The sequence below is a fragment of the Chanodichthys erythropterus genome, chromosome 9, assembly GCF_024489055.1.
Source record: "Chanodichthys erythropterus isolate Z2021 chromosome 9, ASM2448905v1, whole genome shotgun sequence".
Taxonomy (NCBI): Eukaryota; Metazoa; Chordata; class Actinopteri; order Cypriniformes; family Xenocyprididae; genus Chanodichthys; species Chanodichthys erythropterus.
The window spans coordinates 38,470,856-38,489,532 of record NC_090229.1 but is presented as its reverse complement, the minus strand read 5'-3'; the positions used below and the strand labels follow the sequence as shown (position 1 = coordinate 38,489,532).

Genomic DNA, 18,677 nt, shown 5'->3' with positions numbered 1-18,677 from the left:
GACCTGTGGTCACACAATAGCTTTTTTAACCTACAAAATAGGCCATGTATCCATGTAACTCTTTAAAGTTCAAATATTGGCTTGTAGTTGTGATTTTCTTCCAGTGATTTCAAGAGCTCAGAGAAAATCTAAAAAATATAGCTGCAAGCAGCAATTTAGGGGCTAAGCACAAATAAAATATCAGACTGCAACAATGAGAAACTAAAGACATTTTAGGCAAAGTGGCTGAACAATCTAACACTAGTGATATGATTTAATTGCTTAGGACTTTTGACCAATAGGTGGCAATGTTTACAAAATGATGTTGTGTGGTCAGTGTGAGGAGACAATGGCACTTACAATGCCAATATGCCAAAGCATTGCAGAGATACAGCCTCAGAAACAGGTTGGCACAAACCTTTTGCCCGTCTGGTCTCACAAAAATCTGAGCAAATTTTGGTAGAAATCGGACAGTCTAGGTATAGGAGGAGTCTGAAAAAGTAGGTTTTCAAGAAAATTCAAAATGGCTGGTAGAATTTGACCGACTATGGCATAATTGGTATCATTGTTCTCGGCATGACTCAAAGAATCTAAGATCATATTCATTAAAATAGGCAATTAAAAGCTAGGCAGCAATATTTATATATATTATTAAGTTTTTTTGAGTTAACTTTTTGGGTACCTTCAGGGCATGGTGCAGATGCTATAGGTGCGATACGCTAATGCGTTTATGAAATACATAATTTTATGACAAAATTCAAAATGTTTTTATGAATCAGTTTTATGATTTTTGGGCAAACCAGTCAGAAGATACAAGCAAATATAACTATTTTTCATATCTCATGACCAGTAGGTGGCACTGTGGCTAAACACAGCAAGTAGCCTTAGGTCATGCTTGTGATGACGTCGTCTCAATACGCTGAAGCATTGAAGAGATATAGCCTCACGTCCATTTTGATGTGCCCTTCGTCAAATTTGTTTGCACGTTATTCGAGAACGGTTGAGTTTATCAAAAAGCTTATACTAACTTTTTTTGCTAGCACAGTCTGAAGATGATGTGAGACAATTTTGATGAAAATTGGATGAACCGCCTAGGACGAGTTAAAAAAAAGTATTTTTTTCGGAAAATTCAAAGTGCTGGAAACATTTTCATGAATCAAATCATCATGAGCCATGAATGAATCAAGGAAAAAATAATTTTGTTTCTAGTCAAAAGTTATTAGCATAAACGTAAGTACAACTTTGGACAATTGGTGGCGCTAGAGGGATTGAGTTTGAGAATCCAAAATTGCTGTAAGTAATGTTCAGGCTGTCCTCTATCTGTGAAGAAGGAGAAAACTAGAAAGCTAATGGATACAACAGGTGCGTACACACCTTCATAATAAAATTGCAGTGACTTACATGAATAGTCAGACCCACACAACATCGGCTATAATCGCTCCCAAAAGTTTTGAGAGAGAGAAAAAAGATTCAGCTATAAAGCAGAAGACAACAGTGTCATTATTCAGCTCAGTTCAAGTTTTGTTCTCATCCGCAACGGTGGCAAGGAACACAAACAATGTGATACAAACACCTTTCTCTGGAATCACTGAAATATACTGTTGTGTTGCAGACAAGTAAAGGAGCAGAACCAAAAGCAGTCTGTGAACCCAGGCCAAGCAGGAGAAATGACTCCCAATACTCAAAGACAGGTAAGAATACGCTGTGTAAGATTATAACTTTGCTCAGAAATTGAACGTGGCTTTATATTGCAGATGTATTCACCCCCAGTTTATTTTGGAATAGATAATGCAGCACATGTGAGACCGAGATTAAGGACAAGAATAGAGTAGAATGATCTTTGCAGGATGCCACTTCCTACGAAGACTAGAAACAGTCCAGAATTTGTAGAAAGACTATCTTAGTGTGGATTTCCTGATCCAGGTCTTTAGCAGTGCTTTCGTGGCTTTTTCCAGGTTTGTGGATTTCTGTAATGCATTATTAAGGACCAAAGTATAGTTCACACTAGTGTTGTCAAGATACTGGAATTTACAAATTTGATACAATACCTTGAAAAATATCAATATTCTATACCAGTGGTTCCCAAACTTTTTAGAGTGGAGTACCTCCTGATGGGAATACCATCCTTCTGTGTACCCCCTCTCTTCCTTTTAGACTGCAGTCACAACTTTACATTAAGGGACAATATTTGCCCCCTAAATTGATTTTCCAGTGCATATTTTTACCTTTTATAAATAAATATAAAATAAATAATGTTTTAAATAAAAATGTTCAATAGAGAAATATGCAATGATGGTAAAACCAAGAAAAACTTTTAAATATTAAACTAAAACCGTCAGTAGGTGGCAGCAAGTCACTGTTTTTATGAGTGTCTGTGAATGAGTCATTGAATCATTGACTCTCCCGATTCGTTCAAAGCCGCAGAATTGTTCACGAAACACAGACGTGTGTTGTAATTCTGCTGTGGTTTTTGTTAGAACTATTATTTAATTGCAAAATAGAGCAAATACTGACAGTATTGTGTTTAATTGTGTTTTATTGTGTTACGTTTTGTTTTTTGACCTGTTGTATAATAATGTCACGTGTGCAGTCTTGTGGATATTTGGGAACAAGTGCATTCTTGCTCGTTATCAACATTAAATACAAGAACTCACACAAGGTATGTTTTTGTATCGGAGAACGTTTGAGTCTTAAATCGATATCAATCCACTATCTGTGTTTATATTTGTTCTTCATGCGAGTAAGTGCTAAATCCCTACTTTTTCAAAGGTGCATTGTCGGGAACGACAGTAATTTAGCGCGATTTAAGGCAGCAGATCTTCATATGCAGGCTGCTTGTGTGGATACAGTTATTTTAGACTGCAAAAGACAAGGTAATTTGATTAAATGTACTGGATTTACGGCATTTTGGCAGTTAGAAATACATGCTCGGTTTTAATATTACTTTAAGCTAGAATTAAATGAACTACTCTGCATTTTGTTCCCGTACCCCCTGTTCTATACCATTTTTGATACCATGGGGAAAATGGCCATATATACCGACATACAGATAATTTGTTATTATCTCATAATTTTTGATAATTTTGGCTAATTTTGTTGCAATAGCTTTCACACACAGCACAGGGAGGCTTTATTTGAATCGTCGAACTACTTTTACAAAAAAAAAAAAAAAAGACAAGAAAACAGTCAGAAATAAAATAAGAACAAATAAATTGCAAACTATAGCAGAAATTAATACAATAGAGTAAAGAGACAAATAAAATATTTTTTTCAGGTTGGTCTAACAGTAGTATTCAGGTAAGAAATACTACAGAAATGAAAGCAATTAAATGTAAAATAACACTAGATACAATTAAAATATTAAAGCTGCAAGAAGCGATGAAAGGGCCCTCACACCCGGGGCCACCTGGTGGCCTCAGGAAAACAGTGAACAGTGGGCGACATGCATGTAAGCGAGTCAATACAGGAGAAATATGGTAAAGTCATTTTAATGTGCCATACTTCCTGCTGCCAACAGGTGGCGCTTTGACTATAACTGAATATTGGCATGTAGATGTCTTTAGGGCAGGACTCTTATCACACATGTGAAGTTTGGGGCAGATCAGACACTGTATGCTTGACTTACAACAACTTCCTCTTTCATGGCGAAACATCAAATTTTGTCAGGCCTCCACGGGCACGCCCTTCAGTGAAAACTCTAGATCTTCGCAATTTAATGTCTCAAAGGCCTTTAGATTAGACTGACCAAATATGATGTTGATCTGATTAAAGCTCTAGGAGCAGTTTGTTAAAGTACAACATGTGGAAATGGCAAAAACTGCAAACATTTTGTAGAGAAATTTCTAAATATCTGACTTCCTGTTGGTTTTCCAGATTTTGCACTCAGGTTTTTCTGTAGGTATTGGGCTGTTACATGTGTCTACCAAATTTCATACTAGTCCTTGAAACGTGGCGCGAAGGGCGTTTACATTAAATTTTGTAGGTGGCGCTATGGAGCCATTTTGCCACACCTAAATCTGAAACCCATATCAGACATACATTTTCACCACTTCTGATGCGTGTGTTTTCGAGCATGTTTAGGCCCTCAAAAAATTCTTTTCGGAGAATAATAATAATTGACTTACAATAGAGTCCTCACACCATCGGTGCTCTGGCCCTAAACATTACACTGCTTATAATTAAAGTTACAAAAGATATTCAGTCAAGAGCAGTGAGTGATTTTCTCTTTGTCTTTTGTTCTTTGATTAACATGACAGACAGCAGCAGGTTTGTTAGGCTGCTGTCACTTGAAGAGTTTATGCACGGATCCAATACACTGTTACACAACGTGTGTTTTCTCTCAACTGTTTATGTTCCAAAACTGACTGTATTTACCTGAATACTCGGCAAGATTGGCATTTTGACATAATTTTGTATGCATTTGACCGTTTAAGCGCAATAAGCCACGAAAAACAAGTCAAGTTGTTATTTGTGAGCTATTTGAGAGGCGGCTTTATGTGCACCAGTTATATAGATCAGTAGTGCAGGAGTGCTTTTGGTGTGAGCATGAAACCTGCAGGAATGACTAAAATTATGTGCAACACAAGAACTATTCAACTGGAGCAAATGAGTCGAGTGAGTGTGTGTCAATTCATCGTCAGAGAGAAGAGAGAGTAAGAAAGCGCAGCTGGTATCAGTGTATCGATACTGCTGAAAAGAAGTATTGGAACCATTTTGACATTTCTTCATCGATACATGTCGAAATATGGACATTTTTGACAACACTAGTTCACACTGACCAGTGTTTCATCAGAAAAACAGATGTGTCAGTAACTAGGCTTCGTTTGCCTTTATTAAAAGGACAAAGCACCAATCCCATCTCAAATAATCTTTTGGAGAAGTTATAGCAAAGAGCTTCACTTACTTTTTCCAGCCTATCCTGATCACTCAGTGTTTTCAATATAAATTTGAAAAGGACAGCTGTTTGTGTTAGTTTTAGTCAGATTGTGTTTGTTTATAATTGCGATGAATACAGACGATGGAAAGGATATACATGGATATTGTGTGATAAACAACTTTGTGTGTTTATATCCTACACTCATAGATGGACGATTTGATGTCGGCTCTAGACAAAACCAGAAAAGAGCTGGATGTCACAAAGCTGCAGTTGTCGTCGACACAGAATACTCTGACTGAACGTGACAATGAGCTGAGCAGGATACGAGCTGATCACAGTAAACAGCTAACAGAGATCCTGCAGTTAAAGTGAGTATATGAACGGAAACTTGTCCTTGCATGCTTCAAACAATCAGGTACAATTCCTGATTCTAGGCATTTGTTAATAAAAACTAGAAAAAACAGGGCCAACCACATCAAAACATGACATCACAAGGAGACCCACACGGTTTTAGCTGATTAACAATCTCATGTAGAAAAGAAAAGGAAACTGGCTAAAGGTAGCACAGGGATTTGAAGGAACAGCAGGATCATAAGTAGCAGGCCTGATATTCTGCCTAATTTCCTTATCTTCTCTACAAAAAAATGACAAAAACCCTCACACATATCAACAGGCTCAAAAAGGTCATTACAAACAGGTGGATTCACTACCGCATTTATAGTATTCTTGGTCTATGAACACTCTTATCAAGAGCTCAGATAAATACATAGACTTAGCCGATCTTACGACAGGTCAAAAATCTGGAGCTTATCCTTCTTCCACCTTCCTTCAGCTCTTCTGCAAGTCTGTCTAAGAGCACGTGTGGCATCATTTAACCAGGGTACAGGCTTAGGTTAAAAGGCCGGGAACCACTGTGATACACCTATAAGCTTTACTCCCTGCAGAATCACAGACAATAAAATGTTTTTTACAGTTGTTGCGGTTGCGTCAAACAATAGTTTCTGTGTGTGCAGGAGAGAGGGATTTGTTTCGAGAGGTATAATGATCAGGCAGATGTTTGTTAAGATTCCCTGCCTGACCTTTTAGGGCAAAATTGTGCACCATACGGCCTAAATTCTTCTGATCACAGGAAGAGAGCGGGGGATTGTGAGTTATCACAGAAACACTCTTGATGGCTCAGTATGTCCTCCTGCTGTGTTCCTGATTGTGTGTGTGTGTGTTTACTGTATTTCGCGATTGTGTCTGTTTCTGTTTAAGTAATGACTTACCGTAGGTCGTAACCCTTACCTTCCCACCAGACAACAGGCTCTGATGGCTGCCGTCAGTGAAAAAGATGGCTGCATCAGTCTACTAGAACTTTCTCCCGTCAGAAACATGTCAACCCCTGAAGACGTGATGACCTTGAGGAGAGAGAAGGAGAGGTTCATGAATCACCAAAAACAGCAGGTCAGTTCATTTCCCCCCTGTGGTTTTATTCTTTTAATGTAGGTGACTAATATATATAAAGTTCCAAGTTCCAAATCATTCAGTCCTGTCAATCATCACTACGAGTGTATGTAAGCAGAAGTCAATGCACCGTCCTGTTCTTCCGGGAGCCCTTCTCCTCCTCTATTTCTCTCATTCCTCCTCTAGTGACGTTACGAGGGGGATTTAGCTCTGAGCTCGAGCCAAGCCTCCTTCAGGGACAGCAAGCCAAGTTCATTTCCCATTAGCCATCTGGATTGGATGGGTAGATGAACTTATGACAGATCTTACACTGTGTCTTGACCAGGCGCAATATGACAAGATTACAAACTGAAAATGAAAATGCTCGACCACAGCCAGTCAAATCAGTGTGTCAAAGAGTGCTACATTCAAAACACATAGATGTAATGCTTAAAACTAATGGTGAACATGCAGTATACCTTGTATTTTTATGACTTCCTTGATGCTTCTTCTTGATGCATTTGTTATTGTTTTCCCTGTGGGATTTGTCACAGTCTCTGTTTCTGAACCTGCACAATCAATCTTTCCTTGTCCATGTTTGAGGTTTCATTCGTAATGAGGAGCACAGTTTTGGTCAAATGACTTTTCAATCTGTGCAGGACACCATGTTTGAGAGCACCATCTAGAATTCAGTGAATTTCACTCCAGTCATTATAGCATTGCCTCACTATATTAATCACAAAGGTTTAATAAAGCCTTAGTAGTAAACACTGCCCGTAACCAACATTAACGGTAACTAACATAATGTACTATTAGAGACCAAGACCGTTTGTGAGTCAGTGTCTGAGTGAGTTTTGTGGGAATGTGTTTTGTGTCTCTAGGCCAAACAGATGACTTGTAAACAGTTGGTAACAAGAAAAGGGATTTCAGGGAAGTAGCCATTATCTGTTTAACACTCTGCATGAGTCAATAATCTTCAATGAGAAAAAGACACACAGATGGGAACTAGGGTGACCACCTGGCTATTGATCTGATGCAGGACAGTAGATGTGATTTTTCAGGACAATGCGGGACACGTGTGAGACAGACAAATTTACTACTTATGCTATGTAAATATTGATATTGACATGAGAAGAAATTCATGTCTGAAAGTTCTTTATTGGTTAAAATGAATGGAGAATATCTTGTTTTTCTGTTGGTCCTCGACCATTTCCGTGGGTGGCCTTTGAGCATCCATGGGATTGCCGCATGTTCGATGAAAATATTTGCCATCAGGATGGATGACTACATGCTTTAAATGATCAGTTTGGGCAGCTTTGAGCAGCTCTTGAGGTTCTTATCCAGTATGTGAGATTAAATCCTTGCTGGTGTAGTTGTGTTTACCGACTTTAATGAGGCCCGCACTTATTCCTTTGCACTAAGTTGTCATCAGCAGGAAAAAATGGGATGATAGAAATAATAATACAGACATAACTGAAATGCGACCAAGCTCCCAATTTCGGGACTGTTCCGCAATATGCGGGTCACCCTAAAGCAGTGGTCAGCAATAGGCAGACCGCGGGCCAAAACTGGCCTGCCAGCAATAATATCTGGCCCGCACCCCCACTCAGATTATTTTGATAGCGGCTGGTTCTGAAATAGATCTTTGTCTCATGGTGCAGTCTAATAATATCACTGTGTCTACACCAGACGCGAATTTTTTCACTCCGTGCCGCATTCAGTGAAGACAATATCACTGATTATATTATTTTTATGCGTGGTGTCACGCCTCTCGCATCCGGTGTCTGTGATATATTCTTTGCAAACAGCGAAAACTTCGTTGCAGATAAGACTCACCGGCTTTGCATTCACAAAACTAGGTAGGTTGAATGCATAGTTATCTTTCCATTCTTCTTTGTATGCCCTATTTCCACTGTCAACTTTCATCTTTAGACTCTTTGATAGTGCCAATTTCTCTCACCAGCTAGCTTAAATATTAACATCACTCTGCACACGATGTAAAAGCGTACCTCCAGCATGCAAACAATTTAAAATAAATTCAGTTTAGTATGTGAGGATGCCAAGGAGTGTAAAAGTAGACTACGTCAAATATTTATTACAATAAGTTAGGCTCCATTGTGTTCAAGCAAATTAAAGTGAGTCACATTTATTATTCACAATATGGAAAGAGGAAAAAAACATAGTTCGTTAAAAGCATGACTCAAACATGCTATTAATGGGCTTATTCAAGTCCTCTTTTATTTTTTGAGTTATTTTTATCCATTCCACATCTTTCACATATGGGGATGCAGTTTGTGAATGAAGATACTCGGCAGGTTACGTGTCACTACTCTGCTTTATTAATTTATCCAGTGTTAAATCCGGATACCACCACACAAATGTGTCTTTTGTTAATGACTGTCATACTACAGGATTTAATACAGAGTGACAGCTTAATACCAGTTACAAAAGACACTGTAACAGTCTGTCACAGGCAATTCTAGTTGCATTTTTCATCAATTATTTTTTTTCCTTCAACTATGTTCTGGCCCACCATCTAGTAGCGAAATTTATTTTTGGCCAGATGCCAAACTTATTTGCCGACCCCTGCCCTAAAGGGAACTGGTGTGCCGACACACATAATTATTCACAATCGTTGAGAGTCCATTTTTTGTGTGTATTTGGATAAAACCAGAAGTGGGTGGGGCTTAAACCAGCCATTGGTCAAATTACATGTAATTATTTTCCCTTTATAGATTTCATTTAACAAATATGCCTTGTATAATTATAACATTTCTTTAAATATTTTTTTAAAACAGTACTAAATGTTAAATAAAAGGATTTTTTTTTTTTTTTTTGTTTTTTTTTTTTCCAGAGGAACTTTGTGTACAGAGGACAAAGATTCACAACCTTGAATAAGAGGAGTCTGACTCTATATAAAATAGCTGATTAGAGCAGTGTTTCCCAGCCCTGTTCCTGGAGGCACACCAACAGTACACATTTTGAATGTCTCCCTTATCTGAACCATATATTACTGGTCTTGGAGTTTCTACTAACGAACTGATGAGTTGAATCAGGTGTGTTTGATTAGGAAGATTTGGAAAATGTGTACTGTTAGTGTGCCTCCAGGAACAGGGTTGGGAAACACTGGATTAGAGGACATGGATGTTGAAAGAAAACATTCAGTGGTTTAAAATGTCTAAATGTAATTCTGAACAAATCGCAAAGATTACATAAATAGAGAGAGTGAGACAGAGAAACATATTGTTCATTTTGAGTGCACGTTTGAGGAGACTTTACTTCTCCTGATGGACCATCAATGATTTTCTACAGATACCAACACAATAGTAAAATACTTTACTGTCATGTTCTGTTTGGTTTTCCCTGTCACCCTGTCATTCATAGTTTTTTATTATGGTTTCTAATTAGTTCTCACCTGTTCATAAGCCCTCAGTTTTCTCTGTTTATTGTCATTAATGTTATACGTGACAGTAATATTCTCTAGTTCTCCTTTAAAGTTTCATGGTATTGTTCATTCTGCGTCACACATTTGAACTACAAACACTACCGTGATGGTTTTAATGATATTTGGGTCCCACTTTATATTAGGTGTCTTCTATGTTCTAACATTGAAATAAATCATTTGCACTTAATGTGTACATACATGTTTTACGTTTTACTTATATTTATAAATTACCTGCCTTCTGTAATTCCATCTATAATTACACTGTTAACCCACCCTTAATCTACCCATACCACCAAACCTGTCCTAACCCTACCCATAAACCCCTAATAGGACACCTAATATAAAGTGTAACCTATATTTGTATCCTGTCCATCAGGCACATAGTAGGATGAAGCACATGGAAGAACATTATGAAGACGGACACATTCATCCACAGTATTCCCATCATTCTCATCACGGACAGCAGCGTGAACTGATCTCGCCCCCACCAGAGCAGGTCAGACACACTCTCATCCAAACCTACTTGCTGATATTGTTGAGAAGTGGTTAGGTTTAGAGTAGGGATTGAGTGTGTTAGGTGCTCCAAAATATCAATAAAACATAATGTAATATCAGCTGATCGGGAACAGCTGATTAAATGTATTTTTTATCAATATATACATCTTTCTTTAGATATAGATATATTGTGAACAACATTTAAATGTGTGAATTGTCTGTGTGTACACTGCGTTTTTTTCAGGATGATGAGGACGGCATATGGGCATGACAAACCAGAAATTGGTCATGCACTGAAGGGTAAGCAATGCAGATTTTTATGCTGTTTTTCCTCTAATAGTTTCAAATATCTCTGATCTCCATAGCTAGTGAATATCAACTACTGGATATTAACCAAATATAACATACCGCCTATAGGGTTGGTATATACACAGCATATAGTCAAGCACTGTGACCTAGCAGCTAACTTTCTACTAACAGTCTTTTGCACTTTGCTGCCCCGTCTCACTTTGGCTGCCATATATCTGCACCATGGACAAACGATAAGTGCTCTGTCCATATCCTGCTAGAAGCAAAAATGGAGATGGATTATAAATGCACTAACAGTTAATCTGTAAAATCCATGAGTTAACCAAATCCTAAAATATTCTATTGACAACTCCAGCAATAATACAGCCACAGTGATGTGTTTCCAGTGTTTTCGTCCCTGTTTCCATTGTTCTAGTCATTCGTTTGTTTCTATGGTTACTAATTATGTTGCACACATGTGTCTAGTTGAGCTCTCGTTATCCTGTGTATATTAATTCTCGGTTTCTTCTGTTCATTAAATATCAAGTGTCTGTAGAATATATGTTCTTTTATCAATTTTCAGGGTTTGTTTTGTTTGTTTCATGGATGGCTCAGCTAAACAGGTCAATAAGAGACTAGTAACTACTATTATTCCTTTTAATTATACTAATGTCTCATTAAAACATCTACAAATATCTAAAACAGATCAGAGATCAGGTAAAAACCACAGACGCATGATTCATGGCTTCACAGTGGTCATCACCCCCAGTGGTGAACCACTGAAATTTCGAAATGTTTTGAAATAGTTATGACGTAATGAAGCCTTGTGTACTGAAATCATGTTACTTTTGCAGTTTGATACACACTGATTCAAAACAAAAGATTCATAAAGGTTTGAAGATTCATGAAGCAGTGTTTCAAACGCTCCCATCACTACTGTTAATTGTTTGGCATTGTCTTTATTTTCTGTGTAAATATTGTAAATAAACAACATTTGATCCTCATATCCTCCTTCTCGCCTGCCTGACCAGCCATGACATTTTCATTGTGTTATCTTCAATTGTGAAGCATGAACATTAGTTTTATACTCCAAGCTCAACTACATAATATGCTATCAATGTCATCAATATAAAGTTTTGTCATGAAACTCTAGATGCCACAGGCTGATAGGTCTTTAACTCAATCTACTTGCAATCACATCATTCTCTATAGGGCACTGCTGATTGGCTACCGATACAGCAGGAACCAATGAGCTCGCTGCTCAATATTCAAATACTTGGACAGCATTTGCTGTATCAATTTGCAGCATGCTTTCAGAAACCTTCCACCTCTACCAGCTATGCCTATATAATTCATGTATGCTATACTGTATTGTACAGCAGCAGCATGAATTACTTGCTCACAGCAGTGTGCCGTATATGTATTGCCAGTAGCAAGTCCTGAACTTGCTCTGCTGCAGCAGCAGCAGCAATAACCAACAGCAGCAGCAATGACCAACAGCAGTAGAAATAACAGCAGCAGTAATAACAGCAGTAGTGTAGCAGATCTATTCCGCCAAGACCAAACATATCAACATTGCCATATCCATTACCAATGCCAAACACTCTGAGAGTTGTCATGACAGAAATACATTTTTAATTCATATGTTTGAATAACGGGCAAAGATTTCAGTTTTCCTTGGATGGCCATCACTTTTGGCACTACTGTGTGTTTTTCAAACTATTCAGCTTCTTGGTTTTTGGCCAAAGTTTTGTGTGTTGCATAAATGAGAATTCATGCAGACAGGCTTCAGAACATTTTCAAAGATGGAAAAAATAAAAAAAATAAAAAAATCTTGATTTTACTGCTTACAATTATTTTAGATTTCCCTTTCATAGTCAGAAATAAATTGTTCTTCTATTTCATTACTGCATTCACACAAGCTCTCTTGCATGCTCTCTCTTTTCTTGCTCTCTCTCTCTTTCTCTCTCTCTCTCACACACACACACACACACACACACACACACACACACACACACACACACACACACACACACACACACACACTGCCATCTTACTCCAAATAATGCTAGAAAGTAGTGCAAGCCGCTGTTGTTAGGAAGACTAGCAAGGAAGGCTTCAGCCATACCAAAGCAAGACACTTAATCTGTGGCACTCTACTTATTGTCTCTTCTAATCCTAGCAATGCACTTGACTGAGACTGTGGAGAATTACAAAAAAACTAAAGCCTTTTTCTATTCACAGTTTAAAAACTGGGGCATCCCAGCTTGAGGATGGAGCAGAGACACTGGACCCAAGCTTGAGAGGGACTGACCAGCCAGAACACTAAGTAGAGATTGAGTGCTAGCGGCGTACATCAAATCATTCAAGGGATTTGGAAAGTGTGGCCTTTGTTTACCTTTCTCCAAACAAATCCTCCATTCTCACCATTGCATTGCAAGATGAAACTGGAGGTTCCTCACAATTGCACGTCTCATCCAAGACTTTGGAAGTTATTTTGTGACTGACACGCTGAGGTGATCATTCAAATTCAGCAAAACAGAGTCACTTGATCCAGATGAAGGGTGGAGCAGAGACACTGGACCCAAGAGGGATTGACCGGATCTCTTTGAGTGCCAGCTGAGTGCAACAAAGCCTTCATAGTCATTGTTTGGGGAAGGAAAGAGCCACCTCCATCATCTGTGCCATCTAGTCTTGTGTATGTGTAGTTAGGGACTACCTGAACTGTCTTCACACTGGACTGTTGAGTACCATTCTCTGCTTTGATGGGACTGTATTTTTTGACCCTCTCTTCTTCAGAAGTGTAGATAATGCAGTGCCTTGCACGGACCCCCACTTTATTAGAGTGTTTTGAAGTTTAAGAGCCAGATTTACTAACAGCTTGCATCAGCACAAACCCTCTCTTTGCCTTAAAAACTACTTTCAGGATTTACTAAAGACACAGTGAGAAATTCGAGATGAAAAGGCATGGACAGGGCTATTTTTATGGCCGACCTTATTGCATATGCATTTGTAGGAGTTTTTCTGTCAGACTGCAGTAGTTGCTGTAGGAGGAGGAGGAGAGAGCGCATGATAGAGGGGACGGAATTTCCTCCACTCAAACTCATTTGTTTGGAAGACATTATCCAAACATATCGTTTCCTAAGCCACATTGTTTGATTTGCTGCGGCTGTGTTGTTAATAGGTCGCACGCACCTGATCATCATCGGCTCTGCTTGACTCTACACTGATTTGCGCTGCTCTTGATTGATTTCATTGGTCATCATGTAAATGAGCTGCTGCGTCTGTGCTCTTTAATTTGAGCATTGTCATTAGAACATCAACGCTTTTGTAGAATTGCAGCCTGTTTAGTAAATCTGGCCTTAATTGTCCTTGCTTTTGTTTTTATTAAAGTTATGATCATTTTAACTTGCAAGCTAAGGGTGAGGAGTGTTGAATGTGAGGTCAGGTGTGGTGTATGATAAAAGTATGTTTTGGTATACAGGAAGGCAGTGTTTCCCAACCCTTTTCCTGTAGGCACACCAGCACTTCCTAATTAAACAAACCCAATTCAACTCATCTGCTTGTTAGTAGACTTCAATACCAGATAAGAAAGACATCCAAAATGTGCTCTGTTGGTGTGCCTTCAGGAGCAATGTTGGGAAACACTGTGGTAAAGCATATCAAAACATATACATCTGAGTTGTATGACCCCAGTATGGCTTCAATCTGCCTGTTTCTTGCAGTGCCTGTGTGAAATAAAGTATTTATTGCTGTATTTGGTTCTGGTGGTGCCTTGTAAGATCACACTGGCATTGAGTAAAAAGTGTTGGCAGCAATAATTTTCTAAAAGCAACCTTTATTAAAGTATCAACAGTTTCCTGTAAATGTTATGAGCTAGAAAATGAGCTTGTGTCTTGTGAAAAAGTGAAGATACAGAGTGTAGTTGTACACAATATCCTAATGTGGTATTCATGTACTGGTAGAATTTATTTTGAAATATGGTGTGTGTGTGTGTGTGTGTGTGTGTGTGTGTGTGTGTGTGTGTGTGTGTGTGTGTGTGTGTGTGTGTGTGTGTGTGTGTGTGTGTGTGTGTGTGTGTGTGTGTGTGTGAGAAAGAGCGTGAGGTGTATTTGTTCACAAATTTTATAATGATTTTGTTTTATTTTTGTATTATTATTATTTTTCACTGCTGAATTTATTTGAGGAGGCATTACCTCCTTTGGATCCTGTTAGAAAATGCACTTCAGTCATGTTGTGACCTGTGTGTGTTTTAGTCAATAGATGACAAGAGGAGGAAGAGAACACCAGAGAGAGAGAGAGAGAGCAAGAGAGGGATTAGATTGGCCTTCTTTTCTTTCTTTTTCAGAGCTTCTTTTTTTTTCTGACAAAGTTAAAGCATTAGTTCATCTCACTCTGATTCTAGCACACACACACACACACACACACACACACACACACACACACATGTTTGTTTTTGTGAATTGTGGGGACTTTCCATAGACTTCAATGCATTTTACACTGAACAAACTGTACATTCTATCCCCCTACCCTGCCCCTACCCCTAAACCTAACCCTCACAGGAAACTGTGCAAACTTTTACTTTTTCACAAAAACTCATTCTATATGATTTATAAACCCATTTACATTGTGGGGACCGCTGGCTGGTCCCCACGATGTAGGTGAACTCAGGTTTATATTACATCATGGGGACATTTGGTCCCCACAATGTAATATAAACAAAAGCACCCACACACACACACACACACACACACACACACACACACACACACACACAGGTAGCAAGAAAAAAAAATAAGCAGTAAAAAACGCTATTAAAGGGGTGGTTCAATGCGATTTCACTTTTTTAACTTTAGTTAGTGTGTAATGTTGCTGCTTGAGCATAAACAGTATCTGCAAAGTTACAGCGCTGAAAGTTCAATGCAAACGGAGATATTGTCTTGTAAAGTTATGGCAGTTTATTGCCTACAAAAACGACCGGTTTGGACTACAACAAGCTTCTTCCCGGGTTGGTGACATCATAAACCCTGCAAAACACGCCCCCGGGAACACGCAGCAAAGTGGGCGAGGCCATGTGGCGCAGAATAATGGAAGCGGAAGAGTTGTGTACACCGGACGCGAGCGGCGCATCAAAAGATAATAGAACCCATTATAATCTGTGATATTTTCCACACTGGATGCGGTGCTGAAGACATCCTCCAGGATCTACACGAGTTCAGTGCTGGATTTGCACAAATGCTTTTACTGAAAGATGAAGCAGTTCCCACTTTAAAAGCAAAAGCTGCTGTTTATCAGCCCCAAACTGTAAGTATGTCTTTTATGTGTATAACGTTCTGTTACTATTTTTTGGTTGCATCAAGGACATTAACAAAGAACAATGCATTTTTGCTTCTCTTGCCAGTTAGCTAAATTCTACAAACACCAACAAACTTCTCTGTTCATAGACAAACAGTTGTTCATGCTATAAATTAAACGCTACCTTTATAAAAATGCAACTACTCAGTCATGTATTCGGCTACAGGAAAGCTTTAATCAGGATTAAACCGTATATTGAAAGCTAACAAACAGCAGTGACAGCATATCTAAACACTTTGACACAAATGCTAAATGAAATACCATTCATAAACGTCCTTTAACGTCCCTGCTTGACCCTCTTCATCTGGGTCTGATTCTGGCTCAATTTGATACAGCAGTATAGACACTATTATTTACATTTTCAGTGAAGCCTACGCAACCGGTAACAACTAAAATGGTAAGGGGCGTGGCGTTTCCAGACGCTTCAGCGAATCACGATGGCTCTGGATACACTGGTCCAGCTAACCAATCTGAGCACATTGCGTATTTCGGAGGGAGTGGCTTCATGGAAGCAGGAAGTCAAACGAGCCGTTCATATGACAGCTGAAACAGAGGTGTAGAATAAAGCTAAAATATATGAACAATAAGGCTTTTTTTTTTTTTTTTTTAAAGAAACATTAAGACATGTTAAACTGCACCCCAAAAACACAATCAAGCCTAGAAAAAACCCCACTGAACCACCCCTTTAAACATTCTATACTATAAAATACTATTAAACGGATTAATGGCTAAAGTGTCATTTGACTGTTTCTCAATGCAAACTGTGCTACAATATGTGAGCAGCATGTATGTACATTTTATTTCATTTAAAAGTAGACACTTCAGGCTTTATATGAACATATTTTTCCTGTCTGTGTGGCAAGCATACACTGAGTTTTGGTTCATTTTTGTGACGTGCTCCAGAAAAGTTCACAGAGACCGAGACGGCAGAAAGCGCATCCTGTTTGCTTTCTTTATTTTACAAAACCACAACATTTTTTTTGTTATTGTGAGTGTAAACAATTAGTTTTATCTGTTGGAGCAGAAACGGAGTATTTTAAGTTTTCTGCTGTAATGAGGAAAAAATCTCAGTGAACGTGCCGACACCTTCTTCAACCCCAGAGGATTAATTAATAATGTGTTCTTTTGCTTTAAGTTGAATTGAGATGCATTATATTTAGTTCTGTGTGTAGTTGTGTTGTGCTGAGTTGAGTTTCACTGAGTTGTGTTAATGGTCCCATGTAGTGTTTCCGGGGCTTGTGGGAAGGGTGTAATGCAATGGGTCTGTCTGCAGGATTAGGGAAATCGTGATCATTCCCAGAAGCTTTTCTGGAGACAGTCAGCATATGTGTGCAGATGGGTTGGTGTTTTTAATAGGCTTAAGCATAAAAACCCCAATTGTAATATGGCATTCAGATGACATTCAGGATTAGTGTCCATGTTCTGCTCTTCTCGTCTTACTAAGAAACTGCCAACTACAAATTTACCCCAACATCTCTCACACATACACTCTCACTTTTGCTGTCTAAATACAAAGGCTTTTTGGCTCCTCTGACTTTCTCTAGCTCTTCAGCACCATCTGATCTGGCTGAGCTACCTTTAGTACCCTGGTGCTGAGATGCCCTTGTTGGTAAAAAAAAAATAGCCTTCTGTACATTTATACTTATTAATTTAGCAGATACTATAGAATTTCATATTGTGTACAGTAGCAAATCTGTTCCAATGCAAGGTGATGCATGAGATCATTATTCCAGTGTTTAAAGCTCCTTTTATCTAATTAAACCAAGACGTCCAGCCAAAAGGGTCGCAAAAGCTATAAATCCTTTACCTGGTCTACAAAAATATGTTCTAAGAATGTTTTGCAAACGTTGCCTTTAAGTTATGAAAGTGTTATAAATGATCTCTTAACTTTCAAAAGGTAATTTGTTATGCAAACATTAAGGAAACATTTAATTTTGAAACATTATGGTAACAGTACTTGTCAAAATTCTCTCAATGTTAGACCATCGTCCAACAAAAATGTTTCAGAACAAAAACCTTCCATGAATGATGTATAAATAATGTTTTTGTGCTAACGTTTTGAGAACATATTAACTCTTTCCCCGCTATTCACAGAATTTTCCATCAATCCATGTTTTCACTGTTATACAGCAGGGGGCGCCATTATGCATTTTCTGAAAGAGTATTTTCTGAAAATACAGGCGAAGAAGAAGCGGAAACAAGCGATAGAAGCATTACTGATGCACATGTAATAAGCTGTATACTGAATTTGTTCTTTTAAAGGGGACCTATAATGCCCCTTTCACAAGATGTAATATAAGTCTGGTGTCTCCAGAATGTGTGTGTGAAGTTTCAGCTCAAAATACCCCACAGATCATTTATTATAGCTCGTCAAATTTGCCCCTATTTGGGTGTGAGCAAAAACACGCCGTTTGTGTGTGTGTTCCTTTAAATGCAAATGAGCTGCTGCTCCCACCCCCTTTCCAGAAGAGGGCGGGGCTTTAACAGCTCAACAACAACAAAGCTGGAGAATCTCACGCAGCCAAAATGAGGAAAGTGTTCAGCCTTACATTGTTCAAACCGGAGTCGACACTGATGGAGAGACTCAGGAAGAAGTTACAACTTTTAGACGTTTCTGAATGGTTAGTGGATAAATTGATGTAGTTGCTGTGGAGTTGTTTCAACTCATCCACTAGCATGTGTCGTCATGTTCATCTTTTGTGTTGAATTGACCCTCGTTTGTGAAGCAGTCCGGCGTAAAATGACGGCATCAACAACACTCGACTACAACAACTCTTCCTCTTCTCTAAAGCAGCCCTACATGGCCCCGCCCCC

The 18,677-nt window shown here is 38.6% G+C and overlaps 1 protein-coding gene across 1 annotated transcript in view; it reads left to right on the top strand.

The window, feature by feature from the left end:
- Positions 1 to 13,086, top strand: part of LOC137026503 (ERC protein 2) — a 31,454-nt gene extending 18,368 nt beyond the window's left edge. The window contains exons 9-14 of the mRNA XM_067393855.1: positions 1,592 to 1,670; positions 5,063 to 5,223; positions 6,154 to 6,301; positions 10,102 to 10,221; positions 10,465 to 10,520; positions 12,753 to 13,086. Coding sequence (XP_067249956.1) covers positions 1,592 to 1,670; positions 5,063 to 5,223; positions 6,154 to 6,301; positions 10,102 to 10,221; positions 10,465 to 10,491 — 535 coding nt within the window. The 3' untranslated portion in view covers positions 10,492 to 10,520; positions 12,753 to 13,086. The remainder of the gene's footprint in view (positions 1 to 1,591; positions 1,671 to 5,062; positions 5,224 to 6,153; positions 6,302 to 10,101; positions 10,222 to 10,464; positions 10,521 to 12,752) is intronic.
- The last annotated feature ends 5,591 nt before the right edge of the window (positions 13,087 to 18,677 follow it).